Source organism: Cervus elaphus, chromosome 13 (genome assembly GCF_910594005.1).
Source record: "Cervus elaphus chromosome 13, mCerEla1.1, whole genome shotgun sequence".
In the NCBI taxonomy this organism is placed as follows: domain Eukaryota; kingdom Metazoa; phylum Chordata; class Mammalia; order Artiodactyla; family Cervidae; genus Cervus; species Cervus elaphus.
In genome coordinates, this window is record NC_057827.1 from 25,974,592 (window position 1) to 25,996,431 (window position 21,840).

Sequence of the window (21,840 nt, forward strand, 5' to 3'; positions counted from 1 at the left end):
GGGTTTTAGTTCGGTAAAAAGCTCAAAAATACTGTTACCTGTGTTCCTTGAGGCTGAACCAGGACCTAACCCAAGGCTGCATTATTGTTTCTTGGCTGCTCCTCCCTTGTCTCTGCCTCCACTCCCTTCCCTGATTAGCAACGGCTTGAACCTGCCCTTTGGGACTCAAGGAAGTTCATGGATGCTGGAAGGTTTCTGAGCCCAGGAGCCCCATAGAGTCCTGCAGTTTTCAAGCATGGAACGGGGCAAAGTCTGTCTGCCTGCCTTGGGGTGAGACTGAAGAAAAATGTCTCACTTAGGAGGTGGGGAGATAGTGAAGGACAGGGAAGCCTGGTGTGCTGCAGTCCACGGGGCTGCAAAAAGCCGAACACGACTGGGCAACTGAACAGCAGTGGGAGGTGGGGACAGAGAGAGGAGAGTTTCCTTTAAAAAGTGGTGACTGAATGAGTGTGAGTGACCATCTCCTATATGCTCAGGCTGGGGGACCTCAGAGGCTATTCAGGTCCCCAGGGACCTATTCAGTCTTTCCTCTGGGGACAGTCAAGTGACCAAGTGACCAGACAAGAACTGGCATTTGCTCCAGATTCAGAAGGCAGTGGGGGTGCCAAATGGCTGCTGGTGGGCTGTTGATACCTCCCTCTTTCTGGGAGGAGCTGTTACTCAGAGGATAAGGTTCCACAGGTATAATAAGTACCGAGCTGAGTGCCTCGGAAGGCTCCTCCTTGCTCCTCAGACAGGTGGAAATGGGACAGGCAAGGGGAGGCAGCCATCGTGGTTGGTGCATTTCTTTATGTGGGTGATGTTCTTCCTTATTGTCTCAGTTCATTCTTTCCCAAGCCCTGGAGCATCACTGTGGTAATTAGTGGTGCTGCTCCAGGCTGAGGAACAGCTGGTTCGGACAGACAGAGGCCGGAAACAGTGAAGGGCTGAGTCACGTCCGACTGTTTGTGACCCCATGGACCGCAACACACCAGGCTTCCCTGTCCTTCACCATCTCCCGGAGCTTGCTCAAACTCAAGTCCATTGAGTCGATGATGCCATCCAACCATCTCATCCTCTGTTGTCCCCTTCTCCTCCTGCCTTCAATCTTCCCCAGCATCAGGGTCTTTTCCAATGAGTCACTCTTCGCCTCAGGTGGCCAAAGTAATGGGCTTCAGCTTCAGCATCAGTCCTTCCAATGAACACTCAGGATTGATTTCCTTTAGGATTGAGTGGTTTGATCTCCTTGCAGTCTAAGTGACTTTCAAGAGTCTTTTCTAGCACCACAATTTGAAAGCATCAATTCTTCAGTGCTCAACTTCCATTATGGTCCAACTGTCACATCCATACATGACTACTGGAAAAATCATAGCTTTGGCTATATGGACCTTTGTCAGCAAAGTGATGTCTCTGCTTTTTAATGCACTATCTAGGTTTGTCACAGCTTTTCCTCCAAGGAGCAAGCGTCTTTCAATTTCATGGCTGCAGTCAAGGCATTCTTCAGTTTCCTCTGGTATAGGGTTGACCTTTGGCCCCCCGGGATGTCAAGGCCAGGGTTGCCATTTTACTGGGGATGAAGCTGAGTGGCTTCTGCCTGGAAGTGTTGAGGATCCCCACAGATGTGGGAGTCTGGTGGGGGAGCCTCTCTTAGACCCTGCTGGTCTTCTCCCCAGGAGAAGGAGGCTGCAACCAGCCCTGAGAGTGAGACACTTCTGCAGGGAGCACGCACAGCTGCTCCGCTGGATCTGCATAGGCCTGCTCTGTACCGGTGAGCTCTGGGCCCAGCCCCTTCCCGGGAGATAGTCACTCCTGCCTAGCCCCCTGCCCCCACCACCCAGGTTTCAGCCACCTCCAACCCGGCTATCCATGTCTCAGGGCAGGGTCATTCACTTACCCAACAACTCAACAAGGGTTTTGAGCACTGACTCAGGGCCAGCTCTTGTTCCAGAAGCTGGGATATATGAATTAGGCCAGACTAGATCTTATTCTCAAGGTAATTCTCTGATTCAGTAAGGGAGAGGGGAACATATATTTCCACATAATTCACAAGGCCATCTGGGAGCACCAGGGAAGGATTGTGGGGGTGGTTGGGGGTCTTCCAGGAGGAGGTAACATTCTGGTCTCTCAGGGTGAACAGCAATTAGCCAGGTAAAAGGGGAAGGAAAAGGAGTGAGGAGGTAGAGGTAAAACCTGCAGCATGTGGGCAGGCAGCCGATAAAGAGTCGAGTGGCTGGAGGGTAAAGCTCTAGACCAGGAGTGCCAGAGGAGGAGGCCAGGTATTGGGAAGGGGGGTTGGAGAGACTTGGATTTTACTCCCAAGGCCAGAGAGAGCCATCAAAGGATTTAAACAGGGAAGTGGCAAGCTTGGATTCACATTGTGGAAACCCAGAGGAGGCAGGCAGGAAAGACGGGAAAAGGAGACAATTGAGAGCCACTATACACGTGGGAGAAGATGAAGGGGTGGAGAGGATGGAGGGGGTGGATCTGAGAAATCCTCAGGAAGCCACACCAGTCAGACCTGGGAGCTGATCACTGTGCTGATAACCGAAGGGGGCCCTGGAGGAGTTCTGCTTGGTGGGTGGGTTCTGCAGGGTGGGAGATGCTGCTCACTAGAGCCAGGGACCACAGTTGGAGGAGGGGGTCTCGGCCGGGAGGGGGATGGCAAGTTGTTTTGGACAATGTGGAAGGAACTGCTGCCAGGCCCTCCAGGAGGAGAAGAAGCTTCCCAGGGGTGCTTGGAGAATGAATTGAGAGGTGGCTCATGTTTGGAAACGTGGAGACCGGTCACACAGAAGGAGGTAGAGAAGACGAGGGGCCCTGAGACAGCCTGAGAAGGGGTGTAGGTGGGGCAGCAAGCACGAGACGAGGAGCAAAGGGTTGCAAGAGGGAGGGAAAGATGGCCAGCATCTCTGCAGTGAGGAGACCAGCAGGACAAGGATGGAGCGGTGCCTGTGGACTTTAGGGACAAGGAGATCATGGTGACTTAGGGCAGAGGTGCAACAGCTGGATTGGAGAACAGGAGGAGAGGCAGTGTAGACAGTAAGCTGTGTCTACACTCCTCTTCTGAGAAACTTTTTTAGGAGAATTGGGTGCGAATACGCATTTATTTATGTATTCATTTTTGGCTGTGATAGGTTTTCGTTACTGCGCACAGGCTCTCTCTAGTTGCGGTAAGTGGGGGCTACTCTTCATTGCTGTGCGGGAGCTTCTCACTGCGGTGGCTTCTCTTGTGAAGCACAGGCTTGAGGCGTGTGGGCTTCAGTAGTTGTGGCCCAGGGGCTTGTTAGTTGTGGCTCAACGGCCCTAGAGCGAAGGTTCTGTAGTTTCGGTGCATGGGATTCGTTGCTCCGCGGCATGTGGAATATTCCCAGATCATTGGCAGGTGGATTCTTATCCACTGTGCCACCAGGGAAGTCCTGGACAGAAATATTAATAGAAGGGTGTGGCGGTTTCCAGGAAGAGGGTGTGTTTATGAAGGGAGACACTCTGACTGGCTTTCTGAACTGAGGCAGGGAGTTTGGGGAAAGAAGGGCAGAAGCGGGGTGGCAGAGGTGACCAGTGGAGCAAGGTTCCCTGGGCACAGGGAAGCAGAGTTCCGGGGCCCAGGCACGGGCATGTCTTCACAGCTGCAGGCTTGCCTTGGCGTAGAAGGTGGAAAATAAAAGGGGGAGGTGGTGTGGTTGCCCAGACCTTCGTGGGGGCTACACAGGGGAGAGGACGGGGAGACATGTCAGCGGTGGCCCCAGTCTTTGTGATTAAGTCAAAGTGGGGTCCCCTGCTGAGATGGGGCTGGTTCGTGGCCCTGGCAGCTTCCTCTGATGGATGTCGGATGCTGTGAAGGCTTCCTGTGGCAGAAGCTGAGCAGGGCCTTCTGGTTCCCCTTGTGTCCTCCTTCACTCAGACCCAGATTTGTTTCTTTGAAAGAAATGGTTGAATTCCATCCAGCAGGTTGTGGAAATGGCCCTCCCCTTCCTACTTCCCCTTCCGTCTTGGCTGTCAGGAGCTCCCTTCCTTTCTCCATGTTTGGGTGATTTTTATTTCCTCCAGGTCTCTGCTGTCTTTATTGTATCGTGTCTTCTATGATAAGGCTTATCATGGACTTTCTGAAGCAGGCATGGTACAAGCTCATGTTCTCAGCACTTGCTTTGATTCCGAGCAGTGGCCTCCTCACCTTAGGCAGGCTTTCTCCACAGATGCCAAGATAATATTGGCGGCTGACTGACATGGAGGGCCTCAGTGTCCCCGGTCTCAGAAGAGTGCGCCTCTTGCTTGTATTTCTGGAGGTCTGTGATGGGCATACCTCGGGCCATGTGCTCCTCCCTGGGTCCTCCTCCCATGAAGAGGGTCAGGCTCTGCTGGACCACATGGGCTAAGAGTGTGTAGGGGCACCTCAAAGGAACAAAGTTCTGTCACCAGAGATTACAGGGATCTTAGAAGGATGAAAATACTTCTTAAGATGCTTTTCTGCCCTGTCCTGCCTGGAGGATCTGTCTACACAGCCCCATCTCCTACATGCTGTGCCAGTCCCTGCTGGCCGCAGACAGACCTGGATTGATATCCTAGCCCGATTTCCTCCCTGCGTGAATCAGTTTGCTTCTCATCTCTGGAGGGGGATCACACAGTACTGACCCAGGGTTTGGTTTTGAGGAGTAATCCTGGCGGTGCTATACAGTGCCGAGATTGGCGCCTCTCTCCAGCCAGCTCCCCCTCCTCTGACCTCCCACAGCCCTGCGCCTGCATCCCTGCCCTGCCCTGCAGAGCCTCACCTGTGTGTTTCTGACTGACACCCATACAGGTGTCCCCATCTTTCTGTGTGAGAGAAAGGTAACTTCATTTTCCATAACTCAACTTATTTTCTATTTCAATTTCCTTGTTCCAAGTGAGGGGAGGAACTGAATTATCTATCAGTTGAAACCTCCTTTATCCCTTTCCACAGGAGTCCCCAGTGGGTACTTGAGTGTGTGCTGAGTTGCTCAGTCGTGTCTAACTCTTTGCAACTCCATGGACTGCAGCCTGCTGAGCTCCTCTGTCCATGGGATTTCCCAGGCAAGAATACTGGAGTGGGTTGCCATTTCCTCCTCCAGGGGATCTTCCTGACCCAGGGATCGAACCCATGTCTCCTGCATCTCCTGCACTGGCAGGCAGATTTTTTACCACTGGGCCATCTGGGGGTGCTTATACACTATCAATTTTCAAGTATCTGCTAGCCTGTCCATTTCCCCAACTGGTCCTCCGTTCTCTGCCGCTGCAGGTAGCCATGGAGACCCTCCCAGGAAGTGGGCCTTCCTCTCTGAGCCTCTCATAGAGATCACTTCTGTGCCTGCTTCATGCCTGCTGAGGTGTGCACAACCTCAGAAACCTCCTCTGGCTCTTCTCATCCACACCCCCGTGGCATTCCTCTCTGTGAAATGTTGCTGCCTCCCTGGGGCAGGGCTCTTTTACTTGAAGCGCCACAAACACACCCAGGCCATTGCCACCTCCCCAGGCTCAGAGCCCTTTTCTCTGGGACCCAGCGGCATCCTCTAACTAGGCTGGCTTCAGAGTATGTAGGGATGACCCTCAAAACTTTTTATCTGCTGGAAAGGCTATAAGTCTTTTCCGTTCTTCAAGGGCCCTGATTCTTTTTTTTTTAATCACTAGGTCTTTATTTTATTTTTATTAATTAATTTTGATTACAATGTAGCTGCTTCACAGTGTTGCTATGCTTCTTGTGCATGAGCGCTATGTCGCTTCAGTTGTGTCCGACTCTTCGTGACGCTACGGACTGTAGCCTGCCAGGCTCCTCTGTCCATGGGATTCTCCAGGCAAGAATACTGGAGTGCGTTGCCATGTCCTTTGACCCAGGGATCAAACCCACATCTCCTACAGCTCCCGCATTGCAAGCAGATTACTTACTGCCGAGCCACTGGGGAAGCCCTGTTGTGCTTCTACTGCAAAATGAGTCACCCATTCAGGTACCCACATTCCCTCCCTTCTGGATTTCCCTCCGTCCAGGTCACCAGTGCGTCGAGTAGAGTTCCCTGTGCTGTGCAGTGTGTTCCCTCCGGTGGTCTATTATATACACGTTATCAGCACTGCATATGTGTCAACCCCCATCTCCCAATTCCATCCCACCTCTTTCCCCTCAAGGGTCCTGGCTCTTGAAATTCGTAAGCCAGGGGGAGATATTTCTCCTCTGCTCTCCACTATCATATTCCTTTCTTGAAGCAGAGCACAGATGGGCCTAGCTGCTCAAATGGGGAGAAGAGCAAAGGGGGAGAAGGAAATTCCAGGAAGAAAAATGATCATTGATTAATATTCAGAACGGGATCCTGGCACACAGAAGTCAATGCTTTTCTGGAGTAGCTGACTTATCTGTCTCTGTCCTCCTCAGAACCTACCAAGGCTCTAGAATATGGCAAGCATTCCATTGATGCTCAGAGATTCATGCTGTCTTGTGTGTGTGTGTGTGTGTGTGTGTGTGTGTGTATTCACGTGCTCGCGCTATCACTCACTCATGTCCAACTCTTTATGACCCTACAGACTCTAACCCGCCAGGCTCCTCTGTCCATGTGATTATCCCAGCAAGAATACTGGAGTGGGTTGCCATTTCCTATTCCAGGGGATCTTCCTGACGCAGGGATCAAACCCAAGTCTCCTGCGTCTCCTGCACTGGCAGGTGAATTCTTTACCACAGAGCCACCTGGGAAGCCTCATGCTGTCCTCCTTAAACACCTCCCTCACATTTGGTCAGCACTTTAGAGTCTGCAAAGCCCTTTCACACACATTCTAAGCCGAGACAACTGTGCTCGTTACCAGATGAAGAAACTAAGGTTCTGAGAGCTCTGGCTGGAGTAGGTGGAGCTGCGGGTAGGGCAGCAGGGTCCCAAAGAGGCCACTGTCGTTATCCATAATCCCTTCTCTGTTTCATCCTCCACCTACTCCCAGCATATACTGCCTTCCTGCTGGCCGCCTGCATCCTGAATTTCCAGAGGGCCCTGGCACTGTTCGTCCTCACCTGTGTGGTCCTCGTCTTCCTGGCCCACAGCCTGCTCAAGCGGCTGCTGGGGCCAAAACTGCTGAGGTGTGTCAAACCTCTAGGGCATCCCTGCCTGAAACTCTGGTTTAAGAGGTAAGTGAGTCCCCAGGGGGTATGGGAGTGGGCAGGCACATGGGCAGAGGGCCTCTGAGTCAGCTCCTGTGCCACGGCCAGGGCTGGGTGAGGAGGACTTTGGTCCTTGTCCCACCTGAAGCTCCTGGGTCATGGGGAGCCCACTCCCTTGCTTGCCTCTTGGGAGCCCTGGGCAGGTCTTGCTGGGTAGCTTCAGAGGCAGCTTTGTGGCATCTTTGTGGTATTTTGCCACTTCCCATCTGATTCTCTGCTCCAGTTACAGTAGGTGGCTTTCACACCTGAGGACAGGAATAAACAGTTTCCTAAATTCAGAGATCCCAGCCCATTCAAGCTGGGAGGGCCATATCAGTGCAATGATCAGAACACCCAGAGCCTGAGTGAGACGTCCAGCTGCTGGGGACCACCCCTGTAGTCTGATTCAGCAATCTGAATTGGGGTCCAGGAGTCAATATATTTTTTTCAACTTTTTATATTATATTGGAGTATAGTTGATTAACAATGTTGTGATAGTTTCGAGTGTACAGCAAAGTGATTCAGTTTTACATAAGTGAAAGTGAAAGTGGTAGTCACTCAGTGGTGTCTGACTCTTGGCAACTCCATGGACTGTAGCCCGCCAGGCTCCTCTGTCCATGGAATTCTCCAGGCAAGAATACTGGAGTGGGTTGCCATTTCCTTCTCCAGGGGATCTTCCCAACCTAGGGATCGAACCCAGGTTTCCTATATTGCAGGCAAATTCTTTACCATTTCAACATGTATCTATTCTTTTTCAAATTCTTTTCCCATTAGTTAATATTTTTAGTTAGCTACAAGGGATTTTCATGTAGCCAGCCACTTTCCTGAGCAACAGTTTGAGATCCTTTTGTTCTTTGTTTTGTTTTAAATATTTATTTATTTATTTAGGCCGTGCCGGGTCTTAGTTATGACATGTGGTATCTAGTTCCTTCATCAGGAATTGAACCTGGGCCCCCTGCATTGGGAGAAAGGAGCTTTAGTCACTGGACCACCAGGGGAAGCCCTTGGGTTACCGAAAGCTGTGGGGTCTGGCTGCTTGCTGCCCCAAAGCCAGTAAACAGGCCAGGTTGGTGGAAAGGAAAGTTTGCTTTATTTCAGATGCCAGCAACTTGAGGGCAAGACAAGTTGTTCAGGGACATCGGTCCAAAGGCCGACTTCCCCCCCATGACAAGCAGTGAGTGAGAGCTTTTATAGGCCAAGGGAGGGGGCTGCATGCAGAAACAGCACAGTCATCTCGGACAGTCATCTTCAAATTGGTCACTGGTGGTCTGACCAACATCACCTTCATTGTTTTAGGTATAGTTAATCTTCAGTTCCAGGGTCGGTTTGCTTCCATTTCTTTGAGGCCAGTTCTCGGAACTGTGGCAGCTTGTGTCATGGGTAATCTGTCATCATGTAGTTACTTCTTCCACCTGGTGGGGGGTAGTTTCAGTATCTGTAAGACATTCACAGTTCACAGGTGATGGCTCAGAATATTATCTATGGCCCTTGAGAAGGAACTAAAGGTCCTTGACTCTGCTTAATGACTACATTATTGTTTTTTTTTTTTCTACATTATTGTTATTTGGTCTCCTTTGACTGCTTTCCTTTGTTTCTGCATTTCTCATTTCTCTGATTAAATTTATTCTTTGACTAAAGTTTTACACAGACAAAAGGCAGGCAAAGGACCTGGGGGTCGAGGAGAAGACCATAGGGTCCCACTCTGTCTCACCAGGATCCCCTGGTTTTTGAACTGGGTTCCTTAGAGCTCTGGAAACTGTGGAGGCTAGAGGGCAGGTGAGGGAAATTGGAGAGGGAAACATCAGACACCCTGCCTCCCAATTTCAATTTCCACCAGGCAACTCTGTTTTATAAACAAGCTTGCAGAAAATATTTTAGCTGGGGAAAAAAATGTTTCTATGGCTTAAAAGATCTATGGCTTAAAATGGTACTCTTTTTGTTGATGAAGAAACTGGTGCCCAAAGATACCCAGTGACTAAGCCAGGCAGGTGCAAGGCACAAGGGTGTTTCCCAAAGTAAGATCTACATACCACAGCAAAATGCTTTAAGTCAGCCTATAAACAATTCATTTTCTTTATAAATAGACTTGTTTTTATATTTGCCTTCTGTTTATTAAATAGATTTAGAAGAGGATTTTTTTTTTTTTTTTTTTTAAGAGGATTTATTTTTATAGTCATCTTCTGTTTATGACAAATCACTGATACTGGTTTTCCACTTGAGGTATTGTTATCAAGTTTCCTTAAAAAAAAAAAGATACATGCAGATAAGGGAGTTCCCTGGTGGTTAGAATTTGATGCTTTTCTTGTAATGGCCATGGGCTCAATCTCTGGTCAGGGAACTAAGATCCTACAAGCCGTACAGCATAGCCAAAAAACCCCCACCAATCACAAGATACCATTTCCCATCTATTAGGATGGCTATAATGAAATAAGACAGATTATAGCAAGTGATGGCAAAGATGTGGAAAAATTGGAAACCCTCATATACTCCTGATAGAAATATGATATGATATAACTGCAACAGAAAACAATTAGTCAGTTCCTCAAAATGTTATCTATAGAGTTGCCATAACCAGCAATTCTACTTCTAGGTTATATCTGAGAGAAATTGAAACATATACCTGGACTTCCCTGGTGGTACAATGGATAAGAAATTCCAAATTTGATGAAAATTATAAACCCAAGCATCAAGGAATTCTACAAACCTGCAGCACAAGAAACACGAAGAAAACCACACCAAAGCACATCATAATCAAATTGCTTAAAAACATCAATAAAGAGAAAAATCTTAAAAACAGCTAGAGAAAAAAGACATTATATTCAGAGGAACAAGATATGGATGATGTTAGATTTCTTCTCAAAAACAATACAAATGAGAAAACAGTGAAACTGTAAAAAACAGAAATGAAAACAGAAGTGTGTCAATCTAGAATTCTTCACCAGTGAAATATCCTTCAAGAAGGGAGAAATAGGACTTTTGCAGATATACAAAAGCTGAAAGAATCAGACATTAAAAACCAGAGATGCACTATAAGAAATATTAAAGGCCAGTCTTCAAACTGAAGGAAAATGATGCCAGATGAGAAGTTAGATCTAGATGAGGGAATCAAGAGTGTTGGAAGGGTAACTATGTAGGTGGATATAATGACTTATTTTTCTTATTATTTAAATCTCTCTAAAATCAACTTATAAAGCAAGTATAGAACAATGTGTGGTGGAGTTTATATTATATGTAGAAGTAAACAACTGTGGCACAAAGGCTAGGAGAAAAGAAATGAAATTAGACTGCTATAAGATTTTTATACTGCATTTTAAGTGATATAATATCACTTCAAAGTAGATTGTGGTAAAGATGTATACTATAAATGCTAAAGCTATCACTAAAATAACAACAAAGAATTATAGCTAACAAGTAAAAAAAAGACATAAAGAATAATTTTTAAACAATCTGAAAGAAGGTAGAGCAATAGAAAAGAGAAACAAAGAACAAAGATGGGACAAATAGAAAACAAATAGCAAGATGGTAGATCTAACCCTTTCCCATACCAATACTCACATTAAAGGTACAGACCAAAAACCCTCATGAACAAAGATGTAAAAATTATTTTAAAAATTTTAGAAAACCAAATACAATAATACACAAAGGGGTAATATGTCATTAACAAGAAGGGTTTATCCCAGGACTCCAAAGTTGGGTTTACATTAAAAAAATCAATCAATGTCATCATATTAACAGACTATAAGAAGAAAAACAATATGATGATGCCTGTAGATGAGAGAAAGCATTTGACAAAATTCAATATCCATTTCTGAAAAAAAATTCTGAGCCAACTAGGAATATGAGGGAACTTCCTCAATCTAATAAAGACCACCTTCCAAAAATCTATGGTTAACCTCATTCTTAATTGTGAAAGACAGCGCTGATCCACTGAGATCAAGAACAATACAGGAATGTTTGCTCTCACGACCTTTTTTTTTTAATTTGGCTGTGCTGGGTCTTAGTTTCGGCACATTGAATCTTTAGTTGCAGCTTGTGAGATTTAGTTCCCCAACCAGGGATTGAACCCTGGGCCCCTGCAATGGTAGCATGAAGCCTTAGCCACTGGACCACCAGGGAAACCCCTATTCTCACTAATTTTTTTCAGCATTGTACTGGAGGTTCTAGCTTGTGCAATTGGGTAAGAAAAAGACATAAAAGGCATGGAGATTAGAAAGGAAGTAAAGCAGTCCTTTTCCACAGACAGGATTGTCTACAAAGAAAATCCCGTGTGCTTGCGTGCTGTCACTTCAGTCCTGTCTCACTCTTTGCGAGCCCATGGACTGTAGCCCACCAGGCTCCTCTGTCCATGGGATTTTCTAGACAAGAATCCTGGAGTGGGTTGCCATGCCCTCCTCCAGGGGATCTTTGAGATCCAGGGATCAAACCCTCATCTCTTTTCTGGTATTGGCAGGCAGGTTCTTTACCACTAGCACCACCTGGGAAGCTTGAAAATTCTATGGTATCTACAAAAAGATAGTATAACCACTAAGTGAGTTTAGCAAGGTTGAAGGGTACAAGCTTAACATGCAAAATACAATAGTATTTCCATATACTAACTACAAACAATCATAAATTAAAATCATGTCATTTAGAATAGCGTAAAACATATGAAATACTTAAGGATAAATCTGACAAAAGACCTCCAAACCTCTACATGGAGAACTAGGAAACATTGCTGAGAGAAATATATAATAAAAAGACTTAAATAAATGGAGCAACATATCAAGTTCATGGATTGAGTGAATCAATATTATTAATATATCAATTCTCCTCAAGTTAATCTATAGATTCTAATAGTATCTCAATCAAAATTCTAGCAGACTTTTGGGATAGAAATAATAAGATGATTTTAGAATTCATATGCAAATCCCAAGAGCCTAGAATAGCCTAGACAATTTTGAAAAAGATGAACAACACTGATGCATTTCACTGACCGTCCTTAAGACTTATTATCAGTTCAGTTCAGTCACTCAGTTGTGTCCGACTCTTTGCGACCCCATGAATCGCAGCACGCCAGGCCTCCCTGTCCATCACCAACTCCCGGAGTTTACTCAAACCCATGCCCATCGAGTTGGTGATGCCATCCAACCATCTCATCTTCTGTCGTCCCCTTCTCCTCCTGCCCCCAATCCCTCCCAGCATCAGGATCTTTTCCAATGAGTCAACTCTTCGCATGAGGTGGCCAAAAGTACTGGAGTTTCAGCTTCAGCATCAGTCCTTCCAATGAATACCCAGGACTGATCTCCTTTAGGATGGACTGGTTGGATCTCCTTGCGGTCCAAGGGACTCTCAAGAGTCTTCTCCAACACCACAGTTCAAAAGCATAAATTTTTCGGCACTCAGCTTTCTTCACAGTCCAACTCTCACATCCATACATGACCACTGGAAAAATCATAGCCTTGACCAGACGGACCTTTGTTGGCAAAGTAATGTCTCTGCTTTTTAATATGCTATCTAGGTTGGTCATAACTTTCCTTCCAAGGAGTAAGCGTCTTTTCATTTCATGGCTGCAGTCACCATCTGCAGTGATTTTGGAGCCCCCAAAATAAAGTCTGACACTGTTTCCACTGTCTCCCCATCTATCTGCCATGAAGTGATGGGACCAGATGCCATGATCTTAGTTTTCTGAATGTTAAGCTTTAAGCCAACTTTTTCACTCTCCTCTTTCACTTTCATCAAGAGGCTTTCTAGTTCCTCTTCACTTTCTGCCATAAGGGTGGTGTCATCTGCATATCTGAGGTTATTGATATTTCTCCCAGTAATCTTGATTCCAGCTTGTGCTTCTTCCAGCCCAGCGTTTCTCATGATGGACTCTGCATATAAGTTAAATAAGCAGGGTGACAATATACAGCCTTGACGTACTCCTTTCCCTATTTGGAACCAGTCTGTTGTTCCCTGTGCAGTTCTAACTGTTGCTTCCTGACCTGCATACAGGTTTCTCAAGAGGCAGATCAGGTGGTCTGGTATTCCCATCTCTTTCAGAATTTTCCACTTATTATAAAGATACAGTAATTAAGACAATGTGTTGTTGCCATCAAGACAGACAAATAGATCAATGAACAGAACAGAGTACAGAAATAGACCTACATATATAAAACCAGTTGATTTTTTTGACAAGAGTGCTAAGGCAATTCAGTGAAGAAATAATAATCAGCCTAACAAATTCTGCCAGAACAATGGGATATCCATAGGTAGAAGAAAGCAGAGAAGGAGGAGGAAGAGGAAGGAGGAGAGAAACAAGTGAATTTGATCCATGCCTCACATTATATTAAAAAATTAACTGAAAATAGATGATAAACCTAAATGTAAAGCCTGAAACTGTATAACTACTATAAGAAAACAGCAGAAAAATCTTTGTGACCTTCAGACTTAGAGAATGAACTTATGATTGCCAGGGGGAAAGATAGTTAGGGAGTTTGGGATGGACATATACACATTGCTATATTTAAAATGGGTAACCAACAAAGAACAGCTGTATAGCACAGAGAATTCTGCTCAATGTTATGTGTCAGCCTGGGTGGGAGGAGAGTTTGGGGGAGAATGGATGCATGTATATGTGTATATATATATATATATATATATACACACATATATATACATATATATTGCTGAGTCACTCTGCTATGCACCTGAAACTATCATAACATTGTTAACCAGCTATATTCCTATATAAAATAAAAACTTTATTTAAAAAAAGTTTAAAAATTAGAAAAATACAATTTAAAAAATTAGAAAAATACAATTAAAACCTACAGCTGCAAGAATAAAAGAAAAAACCCTCTCCCCCCCAAAATAAACCTCCAAACATGCAGTTAACCTCAAGGATAACAGTAAGTAAAGAGGCATACAGGTGTCTCAGAGACAAGGCAGAAATTACGCCAATGGAACTGGCATAATAGGAGTTTGGAAAACACACCAGAAATAAACAGTGAACTCTGGGGTTAACTTGCCTGAGTTTAGCTCCTGGGTCCTTCTCTTACCAGCTGGTGACTATACATAGAACTAGTTAAGAGAACAGACTTGCTGCTAGAGTGCCTGGGTTGAATCTCAGCTTTGCTGCTTTCTAGACAGGTGGCCACGGGCAAATTAATTTTTACATCTCTAGGATGAGGACAATTACTATAGGTCCCTCAGCACTCAGCATGGTTCCTGGCACATAGTAGGAGCTCAGTGAACTTCAGCTGTGGCTAGTAGTAGCCAGGGAGTTGAAGAGGGGGTCAGGGTTAGACCCTGAACCTGGGCTCTTAAATTGTTAGGCTGCCTCCTGGACATTCAGGGCTTCCCTGCTAGCTCAGACGGTAAGGAATCCACTTGTAATGTGGGAGACCCAGGTTCTATCACTGAGTCGGGAAGATTCCCTGGAGAAGGGAATAGGTACCCAGTCCAATATTCTTGCCTGGAGAATCCCATGGACAGAGGAGCCTGGTGGGCTATAGTTCATAGGATTGCAAAGAGTTGGACATGACTGAGCTACTAATACAGGAAGACAGACACACTCCTGGACAAGCAGATCCCAGCCCCAGGGAAGGAGACATGGCTGTAAAAGTCACTTTCGGTTGTTGGTCTCAGGTGCTCAGCTCTGTGTCCCTGATTGACACCACCACTTCCGGGCTTTAGGGGAGCTGAGCCCATGGCCCGTGGCGCTGAATTCCAGCCCACACAGAGCCCACCTTACCCTGGCAAGGCCAGAGGCTGGCTGAGCTGAGCATCACTGCAGCTATGAAAATTCCTGCCGTGTGCTTGGCACCATGCTAAGCTGAGTACCCACATCCTCTGATTTAGTTCTCTCAGCAATCTTGAGAATTGGGGGTGGGAAGGGTCTTTGGCTTCATTTACCTGAAGAGGAAACTAGACTCAGAGAGGCGAGGTGGTCTGTCAGAGGCCACGCAGCACTCTCCCCCTTCTCCTCCCACCAGCCCTGAGTACCCTTCCCTGGGGCCCTGGGTGCTGTTGTGTGGGCGTGGGGAGATACTGACAGTAATGACTCTCTGCCCCTCCCCTGCAGGGGTCTAGCCCTTGCTGCTTTCCTGGGCCTGGTCTTGTGGCTGGCCCTGGACACCTCTCAGCGGCCTGAGCAGCTGGTGTCCTTTGGCGGAATCTGCGTGTTCGTTGGCCTCCTCTTTGCCTTCTCAAAGCATCACCGCGCAGTGAGTCCTTAGCTGTGAGGCCAAGAGGGGGATTCAGTCCCTTCTCTCTCCAGCGTCAGGTCCCCTCCCTGTTTCACAGAGTGGTTAACACCTCCCCCCAGACTCCAGAGCCACACATGGGCCAAGGGATCACTGCTAAGAAGTCACTCAGTGCCGAGAGGTTATCCAGCTGTTAGGTGTCCAGCTCCCTTCTGCTGGGGAGGAGGAAGTGCTTGGAGAGAGTGGGGTCAGAGTGGGGTCAGAGCCCTGACTGTGTGGGAGAGATGGGGAAGGTCCAGACAGACAAAGGTTACGCTGAGGCCAGGCTCTGAGGCCACGGTTCCACCCACCCAGCGATGCCCCAGGACCAAGTGCCGTGGCTCCTGGCTGGTCCTTGGTTAGATCTGGCCCTGCCCCTGCCCACTGCCCAGGCCCATTGCTGCCTTGTGGCCTGTTCTGCACTCCATGGGGGATGTAACCATCGGCAACAGGCCCACAGCTCCGGCTGGGTCCAGCCCTCATCCTACAGGCTGACCGAAGCTCCCAGAGCCCCTCAGTAGTGCTGTGCCCTCTGCCCTCACCTACCTCCTCCCTGTGGACCTCCCCAGGTGCCGAGCTCACCTGGACCTTTCTCTCGGGTGGCAGGTGTCCTGGCGGGCTGTGTTCTGGGGTCTTGGACTGCAATTTGTACTCGGACTCATCGTCATCAGAACAGAACCAGGGTTTATTGCATTTCAGTGGCTGGGCGACCAGATCCAGGTGTGTACATGGGGTGTAGCTGCCCGGGCATCTTGGGTTGCCAGGGGATGGTGGAGAAGCCTCTGCACTGGAGGGAGGTGGCCATACAGAGGGACTATGACCAGGATGGTGGGTGTGTGTGGGGCCCCTGACCCCTGGGCAGTGGGAGGCTGGGCAGCACAGCCGCTGCTTCCCTTAGGCCTGGTCCAACCTGCCCAAACAAGTAGTCCTTTCAGAGGGTGGCCTGATGTGGAAGAGAATCTCAAAACAGGAAGGTTCCTAGGATACCCAGGCCCAAGGCTTGTTGCCCTCAGTCCTCATCAGGAAAGGAACTTATAATAGTTAAAAGTGCTTTAAAAATTGAAAGTGAATTAGTTTATATATGTGTTGTTGTTGTTCAGTCACTCAGTTATGTTCGACTCTTTGCAACCCCATGGACTGCAGAACGCCAAACTTCCCTGTCCTTTACTATCTCCCGGAGTTTGCTCAAACTCATCCACTGAGTCCGTGATGCCTTCCAACCATCTCATCCTCTGTCGCCCCCTTCTCTTCCTTCCCTCAATCTTTCCCAGCATCAGGGTCTTTTCCAGCCAGTCAGCTCTTTGCATCAGCTGGCCAAAGTATTGGAGTGTATGTGTGTTTAAAAATAATATTCAGTTTGTTGAAGTTACACTTTTAAATTTTCATTTATTGTGATGAAACCACATAACACAAAATTTATCATTTTAACCTTATTTTTTTCATTTAATCATTTTTGAGTATCATTAAGTTCCTTCACATCATTGGACAGTCTTGATTTACTTCTTAACATATAAGTTATGGAGGACGCAAGGTTGATACTATACTCATCCCTCTCTCACTATCTCAAATTTCCATGCACTCTCTACAGGGAGGGCTTTGGGGGTGGGGGCAGGGAGAACCCACATGTCCAGGCTCTGCCCAGGCCTGCCCTCTGGCCACACCAAGGATACCTGCATGGGTGTCGTGATGCAAAAAGACGCTGCTCTGGGCGTGCGTGCTGAGTTACTCAGTCATGTCCAACTCTTTGCAACCAGTGGACTGTGGTCCTCCAGGCTCCTCTGTCCATGGGGATTCTCCAGGCAAGAATACTGGAGTGGGTTTCCATGCCCTCCTCCAGGGGATCTTCCCTACCTGGGATAGAACTGACATCTCTCTGTCTCCTGCATTGGCAGGTGGGTTCTTTACCACCAGCGCCACCTGGGAAGATTGCTGCTTTGGGCACACCCCTCATTTTATAAAGGGAGCATTGAGGCCCAGGCAACAGAAGCAACTTGGCCTGCGGTCACAGTGCATGTTCTGGTCCTAAATAAATACAGGGCTCTTATAGAAGGGTGGCCAGATTGCAACACCAAGGCCAGGAGCCCGGGGTGGGACAGGCTGGGGCTGTGCCCTCGGCAGGGAGGCACAGGCGCACCACCTTTGACCGCCTTCTCCAGGCAGTTCACTGTTTGCTTCCTCCTCTGTCTCTTCTTAATTGTTCTTGTCCCAACAACTCTCATCTCAGAGTATCTCTTTACAATTGTCTCTTCTGGAAGATGTACTCAGAAGGAGCAAGTGTGGCTTTAATGGCACACATGGTGCCCCCGCTCTAAGGCCACGGCCTGGGGGCTCATCTTGCAGCCTCCAAGACCTTCTCCTCTCCTGGGCTGCTGGGAAGGCATGGGGAGCAGGCAAGGCTCCTCCAGGTCACCACAACCTGGTTCCCTTGCTGCTGCTTCCTCCTTCTGCCCTTCTTGGCCTCACTCCTGGGTTTGGATTTGTTTGTTTTCTCCTTTCAGGTCTTCCTGAGCTACACTGAGTCCGGCTCCAGCTTCGTGTTTGGGGAGGCTCTGATCAAGGATGTCTTTGCCTTTCAGGTCAGCTTGACTCTTGGCTCACAAAGCATTTAGCAGCCTCTGCCGGGTGCCTCCAGCTAGTGGGGCGTCCAAGCCTGGCCCAGTGGAGGGGGAGGGCTCCTGCTGGTGGAGCCCAGCTACTGGAAGCTAATGAGGCTTAAAACTTGGGGTCCTGGGAGGGGCCTGGCAATGTGTTTACCTGGGGGTATGTTTTCAGTATATTTTGGAAAACTTGCATAAGTAAGATATATGTGTATTATTTTCCTAAAAAATGAATCCCCCAGTAGTAGAATTGCTGGGAGGTTGAGGATGAGAAAAGTAGGTGGGGACATGTGGATGGAATCTGCTGTGACCTTAGCCCCTGACATGCGACAGGGACATATGATCCTCTCGCATGCTCCTCCTTCCAGGGCCCTCCCAAGCCACCTCTGCCAGGAAGCCTGCCCTGATAAGTTGCAAGCTCCAAGTCTTTCCTCTGGATTCTCCTAGAACTACAGTCCTTGCCTTCCTCCTTTCAGCAAGTGTGTATTATGTGTCTTCCACAGTGCAAAATATATTTTTAAAAATTTTTTACTAGAGTCTAGTTGCTTTACAGTACTATGTTAGTTTCCACTGTATAGCAAAGTGAATCAGCTATATGTATACATATACCCCCTCTTTTGTGTATTTCCTTCCCATTTAGGTCACAACAGAGTGCTAAGTAGAGTTCCCTGTGCTATACAGTATGTTCTCTCATTAGTTATCTGTTTCATCCATAGTAGTGTATACGTGGCAATCCCAGTCTCCCCAGTCATCTCACCCCTCCTTTGCCTCCTTGGCATCCATGCATTTGTTTGTTCTCTACGTCTCCATCTCTCTTTCTACCTTGTAAATAGTTTCATCTGTACCATTTTTCTAGATTCCACATATATGCATTAATATGTGATATTTGTTTTTCTGACTTACTGCAGTGCAAAATATTATAGAGGAAACTGAGATAAAGACTCAAAGACTATTGTGTAATTGTAGAGCCCCAACCCTAACTTTTATTTATTTGTTTTTGGTCACGCTGGGTCTTGTCTGCTGTCTGAGGGCTTCAGTGGCTGCAGCATGTAGGCTTGGTAGTTGTGGTTCCCAGGCTCTAGAGCTCAGGCTTGGTAGCTGTGGTTCTCAGGCTCAGTAGCTGTGGCACACCAACTTAGATGCTCCATGCCATGTGGGATCTTCCCAAACCAGGGATTGAACCCATGTTCCCTGCATTGGCAGGCGGGTTCTTATCCACTGGACCACCAGGATGTTCCCAGCCCTAATTTAAAACAGGGAAGCCAAAAAAATAAAACAGGGAAGCCTGTGCTGAGCATTTGATGGTGGGACTGCGTCACTGTTTCCGGGTGGAACTGTGGTTATGTTTCTTCTTTGTCCAATTGACTGCCCAGGCACCCACGTGTCTCTAGTAAGAACTCAAGTGTAGCTTCTCCACCTGCCTCACACCCAAATTGTCTCAGGACCCTGAGGCTGCTTTAGGCTTGCGTTTCACTTCCGAATGCCAGGTGGAGGGAGCGAGCGAGCCCTGGGCCCCACTTCCCCACTAGCTGGCCCCAGTTTCTGCCCTGTTGCCATAGCAGCACAGATGGGAATTGGTGCCGCCCACTCTAGCATGTCCTGGACCACTGTCACTGTGGGGCTACCGTGAAGGATCAGTTCCAGAGATTTTTGCTTTTTGCCATCACTCAGCCATTGTTCTCAGAGCCTCCCCATCCTGCTGGGGGTGTTGGGTCTCAGAAGCTTCTAGCACAAGTCATCGACTTGGCATCGCCTTCTGAGCTGGTGTCAAGCCAGTTCGTGAGTCCAGACACCTCCAGCCCGCCCCCAGCCCTGACTCAGGGTGAGGTCCTCTGGGAGCTTCAGTATCTGTTGGCCCCAGCAGCTCTCTGGGAAACGTCCACTCCATCCAAGGGTTCTAGTAACGTCAGCCTTGGGAGGAAAGTGACAGGGACCAGGTTCCTGTCCTCTCAGGACAAATTTGTTCATCATGTTTTTCTGAGATCACTTCTGTGCAGGGAGATGATCAGAGGGGCAGCCTCTGGCAGCCCCTCCAAAGGTCTCCTAACACCATCCTCCTAGGGCTGAGGCTGGGAGGGACAGCTCCCTTCACATCTGCATCTCCACGTAGGGGCCACTCAGGGTTTCAGGGAGGAGCAGTGAAGTCCTGCTCCACGAGACTTGTCACATCCACCGGACAGAGAATGGCAGTTGGTGGCTTCTCACACTTTTCAAGGCAAACATACAACACCCTGCAGTTCGACCTCCCCAGGCAGCCGGGTTCAAGTGTAACTGGCTCAAAGGAAAGTGCCTGGGGAGCCCATTTAGGGAGAGAGGTTTAAAAATAAGGACAGTGAGAATACCTCCTGAAGGAGGTGGTGTTTGAATTGGAGCCTCAGGGCAAGAAAAAAATTGGACACACAGAGATAAGTGGGAAGAAACAACGCCTGGGCAACGGCATGGAGGTGAGAAAGTGCTGGGCCGTGTAACGTAATAGGGCATAATTCAGTTCAGTGGGAGTGTAAGCTATTTGAAGGAAAGGATGGATTAGGGGATAAACTGCAAGTGTGGTGGGGCCATATCTTTTAAAATTTTTATTTATTTGTCTATAGGTTGTGCTGGGTCTTCATTGCTACAAGCAGGCTTTCTCTGTCGGAGAGTGGGAGCTTCTCTCTTGTTGCAGTGCACAAGCTTCTCATTGAGGGGGCTTCTCTGTTGCAGAGCATGGGCTCTAGGCACATGGGTTTCAGCAGTTGCAGCATGCGGGCCCAGTAGTTGCGGCACACAGGCTCAGTAGATGCGATGCACAGGATTAGTTTCTCTGCCACATGTGGAACATTCCCAGGCCAGGGATCGAACCTGTGTCCCATGCATTGGCAGGCAGATTCTCATCCATTTTGCCACCAGGGAAGGCCTTTAAGAGTCTTAAATGCAAAAAAAAAAAAAAAAGAGTCTTAAATGCCAGGCTGAGGCACCTGGATTTTGTCCCCCAGGAGATGAGGAGTTATTGAAGATTTTTTAGCAGGGAAGGACTTGACTGGAGCTTTGGGGTGGTTGTGATTTCAATAGTAGGGAGGGAGGGTTGTAGCTGGGATGCTTGGAATAGGGGGCCAGCGAGGAGGCCGCCTCACAACCGAGGACTCAGGGACCACCAGACCGCCACTGTCCAGAAGAGAGGTCACCCTGGGGAACAAAGGCGGGGGAGGGGGATGCGGCTGAGAGACCAGCTGTATGAAGCTCATCGCTTAAGCTCCACACGCTGCAGCTGTGCTTGCTCTTGCATGCTTAGTCACTCAGTCATATCCAACTCTTTGTAACTCCATGGACTGTAGCCCAACAGGCTCCTCTGTCCATGGGATTTTTCAGGCAAGAATACTGGAGTGGGTTGCCTTTTCCTCCTCCGGGGATCTTCCTGACCCAGGGATCGAACCCATGTCTCTTGCATCTCCTGCATTGGCACTCGGATTCTTTACCATTAGTGCCACCTGTGTTTTACGTTTAGCTATTTGAGGACAAAGCCTTTCTCACTAAGTCTTGTCTGACTCTTTGCAACCCCATGGAGTGCAGCACGCTAGGCTTCCCTGTCCTTCACTATCTCCTGGAGTTTGCTCAGACTCAAGTCTGTTGAGTTTGGGGATGCATTCCAACCATCTCATCCTCTGTTGTCCCCTTCTCCTCCTGCCCTTCATCTTTCCCAGCATCAGGGTCTTCACCAGTGAGTCAGTTCTTTGCCTTCAGCTGGCCAAAGTATTGGAGCTTCAGCTTCAGCATCAGTCCTTCCAATGAATATTCAGGGTTGATTTCCTTTAGAATTGACTGGTTTGATCTCCTTGCTGTTCAAGGGACTTTCAAGAGTCTTTCTCCAGCACCACAATTCAAAAGCATCAATTCTTTGACTCTCAGCCTGGTTTTTACGCTAGTGTCGGTTAACTGACCTCAAGCTCTGAAAAAACCCTGC

At 47.9% G+C, this 21,840-nt stretch overlaps 1 protein-coding gene across 4 annotated transcripts in view; it reads left to right on the forward strand.

The window, feature by feature from the left end:
- The window catches only part of SLC28A1 (solute carrier family 28 member 1), an 86,195-nt gene that overhangs the window by 11,465 nt on the left and 52,890 nt on the right, over nt 1-21,840 (forward strand). For 3 of the 4 annotated variants that reach the window (XR_006344495.1, XM_043922420.1, XM_043922421.1), the window contains 5 exons: nt 1,653-1,747; nt 6,907-7,090; nt 15,147-15,288; nt 15,913-16,026; nt 17,805-17,882. Coding sequence is in view for 3 of the 4 variants with exons in the window: in XM_043922420.1 (XP_043778355.1) it covers nt 1,653-1,747; nt 6,907-7,090; nt 15,147-15,288; nt 15,913-16,026; nt 17,805-17,882 (613 nt within the window). In the remaining variant the exon portion in view is untranslated. Of the gene's footprint in view, nt 1-1,652; nt 1,748-6,906; nt 7,091-15,146; nt 15,289-15,912; nt 16,027-17,804; nt 17,883-18,271; nt 18,365-21,840 lie in introns of those variants that run through there. The other variant, XM_043922422.1, reaches the window with a different exon arrangement.